This window comes from Oncorhynchus mykiss, chromosome 17, assembly GCF_057628025.1.
Source record: "Oncorhynchus mykiss isolate SJ-2025 chromosome 17, ASM5762802v1, whole genome shotgun sequence".
NCBI lineage: Eukaryota > Metazoa > Chordata > Actinopteri > Salmoniformes > Salmonidae > Oncorhynchus > Oncorhynchus mykiss.
This window is the reverse complement of record NC_143038.1, coordinates 40041511-40054194: the sequence shown is the minus strand read 5'-3', so window position 1 is coordinate 40054194 and position 12684 is coordinate 40041511. Positions and strand designations below refer to the sequence as shown.

General features: G+C 43.2%; 1 protein-coding gene across 7 annotated transcripts in view; it reads left to right on the top strand.

Annotated features, from left to right (window-relative positions):
• Window positions 1-12684, top strand: part of elmo2 (engulfment and cell motility 2) — a 35758-nt gene that overhangs the window by 16771 nt on the left and 6303 nt on the right. For 2 of the 7 annotated variants that reach the window (XM_036950235.2, XM_090205544.1), the window contains exons 6-18: window positions 904-954; window positions 3936-4105; window positions 4485-4584; window positions 5369-5514; window positions 5826-5904; window positions 9914-9949; window positions 10385-10435; window positions 10577-10699; window positions 10812-10931; window positions 11094-11198; window positions 11358-11466; window positions 11708-11844; window positions 12086-12249. In XM_036950235.2, the coding sequence (XP_036806130.1) occupies window positions 904-954; window positions 3936-4105; window positions 4485-4584; window positions 5369-5514; window positions 5826-5904; window positions 9914-9949; window positions 10385-10435; window positions 10577-10699; window positions 10812-10931; window positions 11094-11198; window positions 11358-11466; window positions 11708-11844; window positions 12086-12249 (1391 nt within the window). Of the gene's footprint in view, window positions 1-903; window positions 955-3935; window positions 4106-4484; window positions 4585-5368; window positions 5521-5825; window positions 5905-9913; window positions 9950-10384; window positions 10436-10576; window positions 10700-10811; window positions 10932-11093; window positions 11199-11357; window positions 11467-11707; window positions 11845-12085; window positions 12250-12684 lie in introns of all 7 variants that reach the window. The other 5 variants (XM_036950232.2, XM_090205543.1, XM_021568941.3 and 2 more) reach the window with 3 other exon arrangements.

Here is a 12684-nt window from a genome sequence, read left to right as displayed (position 1 = left end):
TGTGCACAGGGGCCATTGTCATGTGAAAACATGAAAGGGCCTTCCCCAAACTGTTTGCACAGAATTGTCTAGAATGTCATTGTAACCTGTAGCGCTAAGATTTCACTTCACTGGAACTAAGGGGGCTAGCCCGAAACATGAAAAACATCCTACTCCACCAAACTATACAGTTGGCACTATGCATTGGGGCAGGTAGCATTCTGGCATCCGCCAAACCCAGATTTGTCTGTCGGACTACCAGATGGTGAAGCGTGATTCATCATTCCAGAGAATGCGTTTCCACTGCCCCAGAGTCCAATGGAGTCCCCAGAGTCCCCAGAGTCCAATTTACACCACTCCAGCTGAAGCTTGGTGATCTTAGGCCTGTGTGTGGGTGCTCGGCCATGGAAACCCATTTCATGAAGCTCCCAACAAAGTTATTGTGCTGACTTTGCTTCCAGAGGCATTTTGGAAATTGGTCATGTGTGTTGCAACCGAGGACAGAAGATTTTACGCTCTTCAGCACTCGGCGGTCATTTTCTGTGAGCTTGTGTGGCCTACCACTTCTCGGCTGAGCCGTTGTTGCTCCTAGACGTTTCCACTTCACAATAACAGTTGACCAGGGCAGAAATTTGACGAGCTGACTTGTTGGTAAGGTGGCATCCTATGATAGTGCCACGTTGAAAGTCACTGAGCTCTTCAATAAGGCCATTCTACAGACAATGTTTGTCTATGGAGATTGCATGGCGGTGTGCTCGCCATACACCTGTCAGCATGAGTGTGGCTGAAATGGCCGAATCCACTCATTTTAAGAGGTGCCCACATACTTTTGTGTATATATAGTGTATGTCATATCACCAATATGAAGTTGTTGCTACAGCATCATGCTGTGGTAGTAGCAATGTTCACCGTCTTTCTTTCCAGAGCCGTAGTGAAATGAAGAATGGGACCATCCTTCGATTAGCCATATCTCCCGTGAGACACTTTCTCTTCTTGTACATGCAGTTATTTTCATTTTTTTCAAGTAAATTACCAGTATTTCTTAGGTATATTTTATTAACTCTATATAGTGACTGCAATGCTCATAGTTTCACCAATGATAAACAGGGAGAGGCTATACAGACATGCCTGGTGCCCAAAATTGATAACCTATGTCGCGTAGTGAGAGTTGAGTGTGGACTAATGGATTCGGTTCAGTCAGTCATCCTGATGAGCCCTCCTCAGCTAGCTAGTTTATGCTTGTGGCTAGAAACTTCAGTGAGAATGTGAAACTTGTTTGCCGAAGTTGGGACTTGGGAGTGTTCAGAATTATTCCGTTTTTATTGGACTACATAATCAACAAATGTGCTTTAGCTGCCTGTCACCCTTGCCTGATATTAGCTACACTATAGCTACTTCCCTAAAAATGAGTTACTGCAGGACAGCCAGAAAGTACTGACCCTACCTTTACGCTTGTTTACGCTGAGCTATGGGGTCGGAATGCAATCTTGCTTACATTAAGACACCGAGGAGCCGGCATGAGATATGGGTCGGAAAATGTACCTCAATTCAGGGATGGGATATCAAATAAAACATGTATTTGCCACTGTACTCCACACTGCCGCATAGAGAAGATTGAAATACTGCTGCTTTTTCCGGAAAACTTCCCTTTTTGTCCTCATGCTAGCTAGCAGTAGCCACCGCAGCCAATTTTAGAATGGCAGTGTCAGCCAATCAGCTCCGTTGTTGTTTGTGACGTATCATTCCATAATGGCTACTGGTAGCTAGCATGAGGATGCAAAGGGCAGTTTTCGGGAAAAGTATTTCAATCTTAGCAATGGAGCAGTGTAGATAATTGTACAATTTTGGAGTACCGTGGTATATCCCATCCCAGCATTAAGGTACGTTTTCAGACCCATATTGCGCGTTGGCTCCACGGTGTCTTAATGTAACCATGAATGTGTTCTGACCCCAGTGCAGCTCAGTTTAAACGAGCGTAAGGGTAGGGTCGGTATCTTCTGGTAGGCTTGGGTGGTATATCATATACCTGGTTATTTGGAAAAAAACATGGGATGGTTTTTCAATACCTTCAAAATTATTTATTAGACATTTTTGAATAAATCTGAATATTTGTAGCTACTTTTTAACTTAATACCTGCAGTCAACTTGTGCAATACTTTAGGAGATAAAGCAGGTTGTGTTCTTTAATTTCACCTGTCACATTATTTTACATAATGAAGCTTACCGTATTTTCTCAGAACAGTTGAGCCAGTCTGTTTGTAAATAGCACAACGGGAGACGGCGGGAGCTGGTGAGTCTATAGTGTTCTATATCGGCGAGGCTCTGTTGTGCGGTGTACATGGGGAGATGAAGTTACACTTGTATTCAATTCACTACTAAATTTTTGCCATCAGATATCTTATAATGGCTTTGTTGTGGAAATTTCCTCTATTTACCAAATCATGAGAGCAAACCACACACAAGTCAGAGTTAGTTATCACAAAAGTCCATCTTTAATTATATGAGCTCTATCACAACCCTGTGACTCTCAGATCAATTCAGTGTCTATCAATGAATTCTCTGAGAGTCCCTTACACATTTCAACTGAGATCCTTTATAGCAAAGACACACATAGTGAGACAGCATAGGCATCATTTATCATTCAGCTTTGTCTCCTAAACTATGTTATTTTCTCAAACTCAGAACCATAAACCAATCCTCCATATCAACAGGCATATATCAAATCCATCCTATCTTGACAAGATCACAGAGACACACTGACTGGCACACAGACATTGTGGAGCCAAGAGATACATGCTTGACCTCTCCCCTCTCTCCGGCCCAAGCAACTTAGTCTTGACATAGAATATAAAACATCTTACCTATGTTAACAACTAATTCTGATTATTCCCCAACAGCTTTCTGCCAGAAGTCAAAGAGCTCTGGATGAGTTATCTGTAGAGCTTACATTTTTCCTTATGCTTCCTACTAGTGTTTTTTAAAAATCCGTTCTTCTCCTCTGTGCTCCGTGTACACATTCTGCTCTTCCTTCAGAAAAGCATTCATCACAACTTTGTTCATTTGCACAATTTATCTTGTTCACTTTTGCTTGTAAATATCCACACTAATCGAAAATGACATTCGGTAGCTACTAGCTATGCTTGTATTTCTTATGAGCTGTTTTTTTCCTGTCTTTGGGATTAGTTTATGTCCGTTTATGTCTTTCATTAGCATTTAGCTAACAGCGTCTTTGTGATTTCGCTATTAGTTTGTGCTCATTTTGTTAGCATTCTGGTAAGAGGCCCAATGGTCATCCCGATAGTTACAGCAAGTTATTTCTCGTGTAGGCTGCTATCCTACTCAAAAATATAATAGAGTATTGAACAAATTGGCTAATGCCAGCGACGTTATACAGCTGCCCGGTGACGAAACTATTGCCCAGTGGGAAGCAACAGTGGAAAGCAGTGAAGCGCCTCGGTACAACATACAACACCTTTGCATTGGTCATTCACACAGGCTTGCGTTAGCTAATTGGCATGTCACGGTGACATCCAGATTCCAGATGGTGACCAATACTAAGTTATTTATCCCTCGCCCATCAAAAATAAACACAACTTTCTTTTACAAGTTTTAACTAGCGCAGTGCTGTTGTTGCCAGATAGCCAGCATAAACTAGTTAGCTGGAAAGGGCTTATCAGAACGACTGACTGAACTGAATCCATTAGTTTCCACTCTGCTCTCAGCTGAGTGACATGTCATCAAGTTGGGCACCTGAAGTATCCGTATAGCTTCTCCCTAATAAACAGATCAAAAACATGGCAGCTGCTTTAGACTAACCCTATTGCTGACTTATACGTTTCGGTCACTGCCTACATGTATCAAGCTAATGTAGTTGTTGAGGTAAACCAGGTAAAAAAAAAAATGTCAATAATGGCCAACATTGCCTTGCCTGACCCCCACCCACCCACCCACAATAGGCCCGTGCAGCACGGCAGCTCCTGGACAGGATCCAGTCTCATGGCATAGATGCCCGCCTGGAGGCCCTGAAGGAGCTGGCCAAGCTGTCAGCTGACCCCACCTTTGCCACCGAGTTCATCAACATGGAGGGCATCGGGACCCTGGCGCGCCTTGTGGAGAGCGGCACCCAGTGAGTCTCATGCAGTGTATGGTAAACTGCCACTAGACGCTGATCTTGGGTCAGTTATTCATTTTCCCCACTAATGATTAAGGTAATAACTGGGCGAGGGGAAGCTGATTCTAGATCTCTACCTACTGGGAAACTTCACTCTGGAGCGAGTCTCATTATGGTCTTGTACAGACAGACACACCATGTTGTAGGGTACATACCACACCACAGCCCTTGGGCTACTTCTACTGGCTACTATAAGCCTTTCTGGATATGGTTGCCGTAGGCTAACACTGATTGCCCTATACTGATACCTTGCTGTTTGTGGCTGCAGTTGTCTTGCTTCTTTTCCCCATAAGTTGGTGAGTGTTGTCCTCTGACTCTGGTTTCCTCTCATCAGCTTTGGAGAGATGCTGGCCTTCACTCTCACTGCCTTCCTGGAGCTGATGGACCATGGAATAGTGTCCTGGGACCTCATCTCTCTGTCTTTCATCAAACAGGTCAGAATCCATACCTGCCTCAACTAAACAGTTCAGGCTGCATATATCGGAAATGCTATTCCCTATACAGTGCACAACTTTTGACCAGGGTGCATAGAGCTCTGGTTAAAAGTGCACTTCATAGGGAAAAGAAAGTGCACTTCATAGGGAATACGGTGCCATTTCGTAAGGCAGACACTCTCAACGTAACACTTGTCATATAAGGAAGCCACTGTCAGATTCCTACACCATCCACAATGGAAGTAAGACTCAATGTATTTCTGACTTATTTTGATGGAACTTGGCCCTATACATTATGTGAACTATCTTTCTCAGTTTGAACACTGGTAAAATGAATTTGGGTGGGTTCAGTAGTTTGAGGCCTATCTCGAAGTCCTCCCCCATGTTTTTTTTTTTCTCTTTTCTTTAATTACTTGACCTTCAACACCTCACTGGTTGCCAGAACTGAGTGGGTTGCGGTTACCTAGCAACCCCCCATGTTATTTGGAGCTCTTTCAGCTGAATTGTCTGTGAAGTTTTCACCCTGATGAAGTCCTCTGAAGTGCTGCACAGCAACAAGCACTGTAGAATTTAGATGCATCATTTTCTATAGGCTGTGCATTTATGCACAAGTATGGATATTATTCATTTTTTTTGTCAACTGTATGTCATTTCATAGACCTACTTTTCAAGTCCTAGTCTCGAGTTTTCAAATCTACTTCCATAAACCAAGTTGTAATCAAGAAGACCCTAGATTTATGTGTCCATTTTAATGGAGTATTTCCCTCCTATCCTGTCTGGTCAGATTGCGGGCTATGTGAACCAGCCGATGGTGGATGTGTCAATCCTGCAGCGCTCTCTGGCCATCCTGGAGAGCATGGTCCTCAACAGCCACAGCCTCTACCACCGGGTGGCGCAGGATATCACTGTTGGACAGCTCATCGGACACCTGCAAGTGTGAGCACACACACACGCACTGGGGCCTCCCACATACAGCTATGTGGGGGATGTAGTCGAAGTTAGTGTGTAGAAATGTAGTGGCGTAACTTACTAATGTCGGTGGAATCAAACGTAGATGACGAGCCTTGCCTTGCTACGCAACCTTATGACTAAGCTTAGAAGTGTAGAACCCCAGACTAATACTATCTGAGTACTGTATTAATACATTTAACCAGCTGCTACTTTAGTTTTTGTAACCGTGTGAGAATTCCTAGAACCAGATGCTTCTAACTGGTGTTGCTGTGTCTGATATGCCTTTTTAGATCCAATCAGGAGATCCAGACGTATGCCATCGCACTCATCAACGCCCTCTTCCTCAAGGCACCGGAGGATAGACGGCAGGTTAGTACAGTACCTGCTCACCAATACACCGAAAGGGTACCCTTGCAATATACACTACATGACCAAAAGTATGTGGACACTAGGGATCTTACGGTGACCGTATTCCCGCCACACTGGCCGTCACGAGTCATGACGGCAGTCAAATTCCACTTGACCGTTTAGTCATGGTGATTAGGCTTCTCCAAGCTCTGATGCTGCTGATGGCTATTAGTAGCCTACCAAACATGCTAACTGCCTGGTACTCAGCTCTCTATAGTCCCTCTAATCACTCTGACATCGATGCAAATGTAATCGAAAATCTAATTTAACACTTCATGAGAGCCCATGAGCTCATGTTGCGCAACATTTCAATAGGCTATGCAATTGCATGAGAAAACAGAGTGATGGCCTCTACTAAAAAGAGGATCCCACCAGATTTCTATAGACTAGACCTACTATATTTATTTCTCAACTTTTCTAATATTAAGCACATCGCGTCTCTTTACAACAGGAGTATAGCCAACCTGCCTGGCATGAAAATAAACCACGGAAAAAGCATACTCCATTCGCTATCTAATTGCATAGATGGCACATTCTTTTTCCACTGCTCCAGTTTCGTGACCGGTTCATGATAGTGGTCCGTTCTAAATTTAAAACAAATTTCACACACATATTATTTAGTATATGTAAAGACAATATTGAATCAAGAATGTTGTGATGGGTGACAATATTAGCCTATCACTTTGTGAATGATATATTATCACTTGTGAATCATGCCCAGCTGTTGCACATGCTTTTTTTGTGAGACTTTTTCCAAATGAAAGTCACACACCTCATATAGCCTAGCCCATAGGCCTACAGTGCCTTCGGAAAGTATTCAGACCCCTTGACTTTTTTAACATTTTGTTTAGTTACAGCATTATTTTAAATAATCCTAAACAATCTACACACAATACCCCATAATAACAGCGAAACAGGTTTTTAGAATTTTAGCAAATTTATTAAAAATAAAAAGCAGAAACCTTATTTGCATAAGTATTCAGACCCTTTGCTTTGAGACTCGAAATTGAACTCCGGTGCATCCCGTTTCCATTGATCATCCTTGAGCTGTTTCTATAACTTGATTGGAGCCCATATGTGGTAAATTCAATTGGTTGGACATTATTTGGAAAAGCACACACCTGTCCATATAAGGTCACACAGTTGACAGTGCATGTCAGAGGAAAAAGCAAGCCATGAGGTCAAAGGAATTGTCCGAATAGCTCCGAGACGGGATTGTGTCGAGGCACAGATCTGGGGAAGGGTACCAAAACATTTCTGCAGCATTGAAGGTCCCCAAGAACACAGTGGCCTTCATCATTCTTAAATGGAAGAGGTTTGGAACCACCAAGACTCTTCCTAGAGCTCGCCGCCCGGCTCTAGGAAGTGCGCAATCGGGGGAGAACGGCTTTGGTCAGGGAGGTGACCAAGAACCCGATGGTCACTCTGACATAGATCTAGAGTTCCTCTGTAGAGATGGGATAAACTTTGAGTGACAACCATCTCTGCAGCACTCCACCAATCATGTCTTTATGGTAGAGTGGCCTGACGGAGTTGGAGTTTGCCCAAAAGGCCTCTCAGACCATGAGAAATAAGATGCTCTGGTCTGATGAAACCACGATTGAACTATTTGGCCTGAATTTTATAACCCTTGACAAGCACACCTGATTAAACTTGTCAACAAGCCCTCAATGAGCTGAATGAGGTATGTTTGTCCAGGGTTACAACACACTGCTGTAGTAGATGGCTTGCTCTCCAATACAATGTAGAGGAGTCATGAAATAAACGTGGTTGCATGAAGATAATGTAAACGTGTGAAAAGTCATTTCAATACCCTCTTTTCCAGGACAAAAATACCATACCAGTTTAACATATTTATTCACACAAAACAAAATACATTTTTTTTAGTAAGGCAACACAATATATATAGACAATGATTTATATATGAATACCATATGTACAGTTGAAGTCGGAAGTTTACATACACCTTGGCCAAATACATTTAAACTCTGTTTTTCACAATTCCCGACATTTAATCCTAGTAAAAATTCCCTGTCTTAGGTCAATTAGGATCACCACTTTATTATAAGAATGTGCAATGTCAGAATAATAGTAGAGATAATTATTTATTTCAGCTTTTATTTCTTTCATCACATTCCCAGTGGATCAGAAGTTTACATACACTCAATTAGTATTTGGTAGCATTGCCTTTAAATTGTTTAACTTGGGTCAAACGTTTCAGGTAGCCTTCCACAATGCATGGCTGTGTGCTCGATTTTATATACCTGTCAGTAACGGGTGTGGCTGAAGTAGCCAAATCCACTAATTTGAAAGGGTGTTCACATACTTTTGTGTGTATATATAGTGTATTTACACTGAACCATGGTCACTCATACATGCATAACACCTACAGTGCCTTCAGAAAGTATTCACACCCCTGAACTTTTTCCACATTTTGTTAAATTGATTTTTTTGTCACTGGCCTACACACAATACCCCATCATGTCTAAATGTGTACAAATCAATGAATGAAAATGAAAAGCTGAAATGTATTGAGTCAAGTATTTCATCCCTTTGTTTATGGCAAGCCTAGGTAAGTTCAGGAGTAAAAATTTGCATAATAAGTTGCATGGACTCACTCTGTGATATTAGTGTTCAACATGATTTTTGAAATACTACCTCATCTATGTACCCCACACATACAATACATAAGGGAATAATTGGTAGATGGGTAAAAAATATCCCTTTGAGAATGATGAAGTTATTAATTACACTTTGGATGGTGTATCAATACACCCAGTCACTATAAAGATACAGGAATCCTTCCTAACTCAGATAGGAAGGAAGATAGGAAGGAAACATCTCAGCGATTTCACCATGAGGCCAATGGTGACTTTAAAACAGAGTTGAATGGTTGTGATTGGAGAAAACTGAAGATGGATCAACAACATTGTAGTTACTCCACAACACTAACCTAATTGACAGAGTGAAAATAAGGAAGCCTGTACAGAATACAAATATTCCAAAACATTCATCCTGTTGGCAACAAGTCACCTAAAGTAATTACGTTTTTGTCCTGTATACAATGTGTTATGTTTGGGCCAAATCCAACACATTACTGAGCACCACTCCATATTTTCAAGCGTTGGTGGCTGCATCATGTTATGGGTATGTTTGTAATTGTTAAGGACTGGGGAGTTTTTCAAGATAAAACAATAAACTATGGTGCTAAGCACAGGCTAAATCCTTGCGGAAAACCTGGATCAGTCTGCTTTCCACCAGACACTGGGGGATAAATGTACTTTTCAGCAGGACAATAACCTAAAACAAGGTTTCCCGAAGTCGTTCCTGTGCAGTCCCTGAGACGACCAGCCCTGAGAGGGTGGAGAGGAGGATTTCATGCTTCATGGTGTCAGCCTGAGCTCTCTCCATTAGCCCCTAGAGCAGGGTTCCAGCCCGCTGGCCCAATTTTATTTGACCCCCAAATTTTGTGAGCAAAAACAAAGTATTTAAAAAAAAAAAAGTATTTTTTTATTGTTCTAGTTTTCGTTGTTGGACATAAACTCTAAAATCATCAAGAAATCATCTCAAAGTGATTAGGAAATCTGTTCCCAAGTTTTCCCATTAATAGAGGCAAAGGCCTATGTGATCGTATCCAAATGTTATCAAGGTTTGAAATTATTCTGTTTTTGTCATGCTATATCTGTTTGGGATTCTTGAGGTCAATTTGCAGTGTACAAATTATTTATGACCATGTTCCGGCTCCCCCGCAATCCACTCAAGGACATCGCCGTGTCATGTCACATACTGTACTGTTGTGCTCCGCGTTGCCATGCCATATCGTGCTGTACCTTACTGTACCATGCTGTTACTGTGCATGCTGTATCTTGTGATGTATGCCTGTATCTCATGAACCATGTATAAGTGTGCACTATTTGTTTCCATTGCCATTGCCATCACCGGGAACCCCTCCCAATCCACCCCCTCTCAGGAAGAGCATAATAACCCCCTGGACCAGCGGCTCACTGTGAGTACACTTCATCCCACAATCCTTCGCTCCATCCCCTCCGCCCCCTCTTCCCTCTGATCCATAGAGAACCATGGACTGCCACCCTCAGAGTTCAATCCACTCAGATGAAGTCAGTGGGGAAGAATACAGTATGCAATCTTGTCATAGTAACTCTGGGTCCCTATAGTGGTAGCAGCTGCGTTCTGCACTATTAGACATGTCTCACTGGTGATGACATCTATGATGATGTGACCCCCCCCCCCCACACACACACACACACAATAAATATGGAATTGTAACAGTTATGAATCCATCCAGGGCCTAGTGATTTGATTGTGAGCCTTTCCTCAAATGAGCCTTTTGATATTGTTGTCTGGTAATAAGCTTATTGCCTAGCTGTTCCATACTGGCCTTGCTTTTGAGGCTCACTGTATTTGTCTATTTCCCTCTCAGGAGATGGCGAGCACCCTGGCCCAGAAACACCTGCGATCCATCATCCTCAATGTGAGTTTGGGGGAAAGCCTGAGTGTAATTGTCTTGGATAACCAGTCACAACCAAACAGCCCTTCATAATAACATGATGCTTTCTAAACAGTACAGATGGAGAGGTGCTGCTGCTCCTAATATGTGTGTCATCTCTCACAGCACGTTATCCGAGGCAACAGACCAATCAAAGCCGAGATGGCGCACCAGCTCTACGTGCTGCAGGTGCTGACCTTTAACCTTCTGGAGGAACGCATGATGACCAAGATGGATCCCAGCGACCAGGTAAAACGACCAGAAGCAGTTTTTATTTTTGTATTCCCTGAGTCTTTTACCTCAACCCTTTTCACCCTCATACCATTTGATGTTTTTAAGTTCTGCGCTCATCCATTTCCAGGCCCAGAGGGACATCATTTTCGAGTTGCGCAGGATTGCGTTTGACGGGGAGAACGACCCCAGTGGCACGGAGAAGAGAAAGGCCATGTACACCAAGGACTACAAGATGCTGGGCTTCACTGTGAGTCCAGCTAGTGGGTTGCTTTCATCTGCATAACTGCTCTCTAGAGAGGTTGTTTGGGTCGGAGAGTGAGTGGATGTGTTAAAACGGTTGTTTGGGGTCATAAAGGGATTGCTATGGGTCTGTCCTTGTCATTGACTCACCTGTCGGTTGTTTCTCCAGAACCATGTGAACCCTGCCATGGACTTCACGCAGACCCCTCCAGGGATGCTGGCCCTGGACAACATGCTCTACCTGGCCAAGCTGCACCAGGACACCTACATCAGGGTGTGTGTGTGTGCCATTTTAAGACAGAGCCTGTACCACACTCTCCAGTGACTGTTTTCTGTGACAAAAAGTTCAGAACAAATACATGTTATATTTCAAATGGTAGCACTGGAGTTTTCCCGAGTGTGACCATATATGTGTGTGTGTCACTCACATCAGATTGTTCTGGAGAACAGCAGCCGCGAGGACAAACACGAGTGTCCTTTTGGTCGCTGTGCCATCGAGCTCACTCGTATGCTGTGTGAGATACTACAAGTGGGAGAATTGCGTGAGTACACTTCTCGCAGATGGACACCACACATTACGATGGCTTTAAGGCGGACGTGGCATTCAAGGAAGCCTCAATCTTTTTGGGGCTTGTCCAAGCTAATCAGAGTGGCCAACCTCATTCATTTTTAATGTACTTGTATCCTCAGAGGGATAACTGGTGTATAATTTTTCAGGACAACCTCATGCATTATAATAAGTATTCGATGGTGTGTGTGTGTGTGTGTGTTCCTTCTCTCCAGCCAACGAGGGCTGCAACGACTACCACCCCATGTTCTTTACTCACGACCGGGCGTGGGAGGAGTTCTTCTGCGTCTGCATCCAACTGCTCAACAAGACCTGGAAGGAGATGAGGGCCACGGCTGAGGACTTCAACAAGGTCAGAGTTCATCCACCGGAGTCGGTTGATCACTTGGTTACTTAGGACTTAGGCCGTTAATGACTCCTATCCATCCCACTTTGTTTATCTGGTTGACTCTGGTTGGTAAAGGAAAAGCTGATAACTCGCATGGCTTCAATGTAATGTAACAAGTGCCAATGTTTTGACAGCTAAGCTGCCTTAATTTATCAGGGTTTTCACTAAATGTTTGACTCTGGTTGTTAACCCATTGGTTGGCCAGGTGATGCAGGTTGTTCGGGAGCAGATCACCCGGGCTCTGGCCATGAAGCCCTCGTCCCTGGACCATCTGAAGGGTAAACTGCGAGGCCTCAGCTACTCTGAGATACTGCGTCTGCGCCAGTCGGAGAGGATGAGTCAGGACGACTTCCAGTCACCACCCATTATGTCAGTCCCACATCCACGTTAACTTTTTGACTTTGTCCATCAGATTAGTCTGCCTCTGTGTTTGGGTTTAACCCCTCGTGTCAGCATTTTAGCGCCTCTTCAGACTTTGTTTTCATTTCAAAAGTTTCATGGTACTGTATGACAGGATTGGGGTCAATTCCATTTAAATTCAGGAAGGAAACTATGGAGCCCCTTAGGGGTCAAGGTGGAGAAAAAAACTGCCAGGCTAATCCATTCCCTTGTTTTTTTTTTATCCATTTCTTCAGATTCTTTATTCGTTCCCTCAGTTTATTCCTGATTTGTGTAGCTCTAAGCCTAAACACTCCATTCTCCTCATGTAGGCTACCATGACAGCCCCACATGGCCGATAACATATTATCGGCCATGTCAATTACATGCTTCAAATGGTGATGATCACTGACCATTCAATAGCTT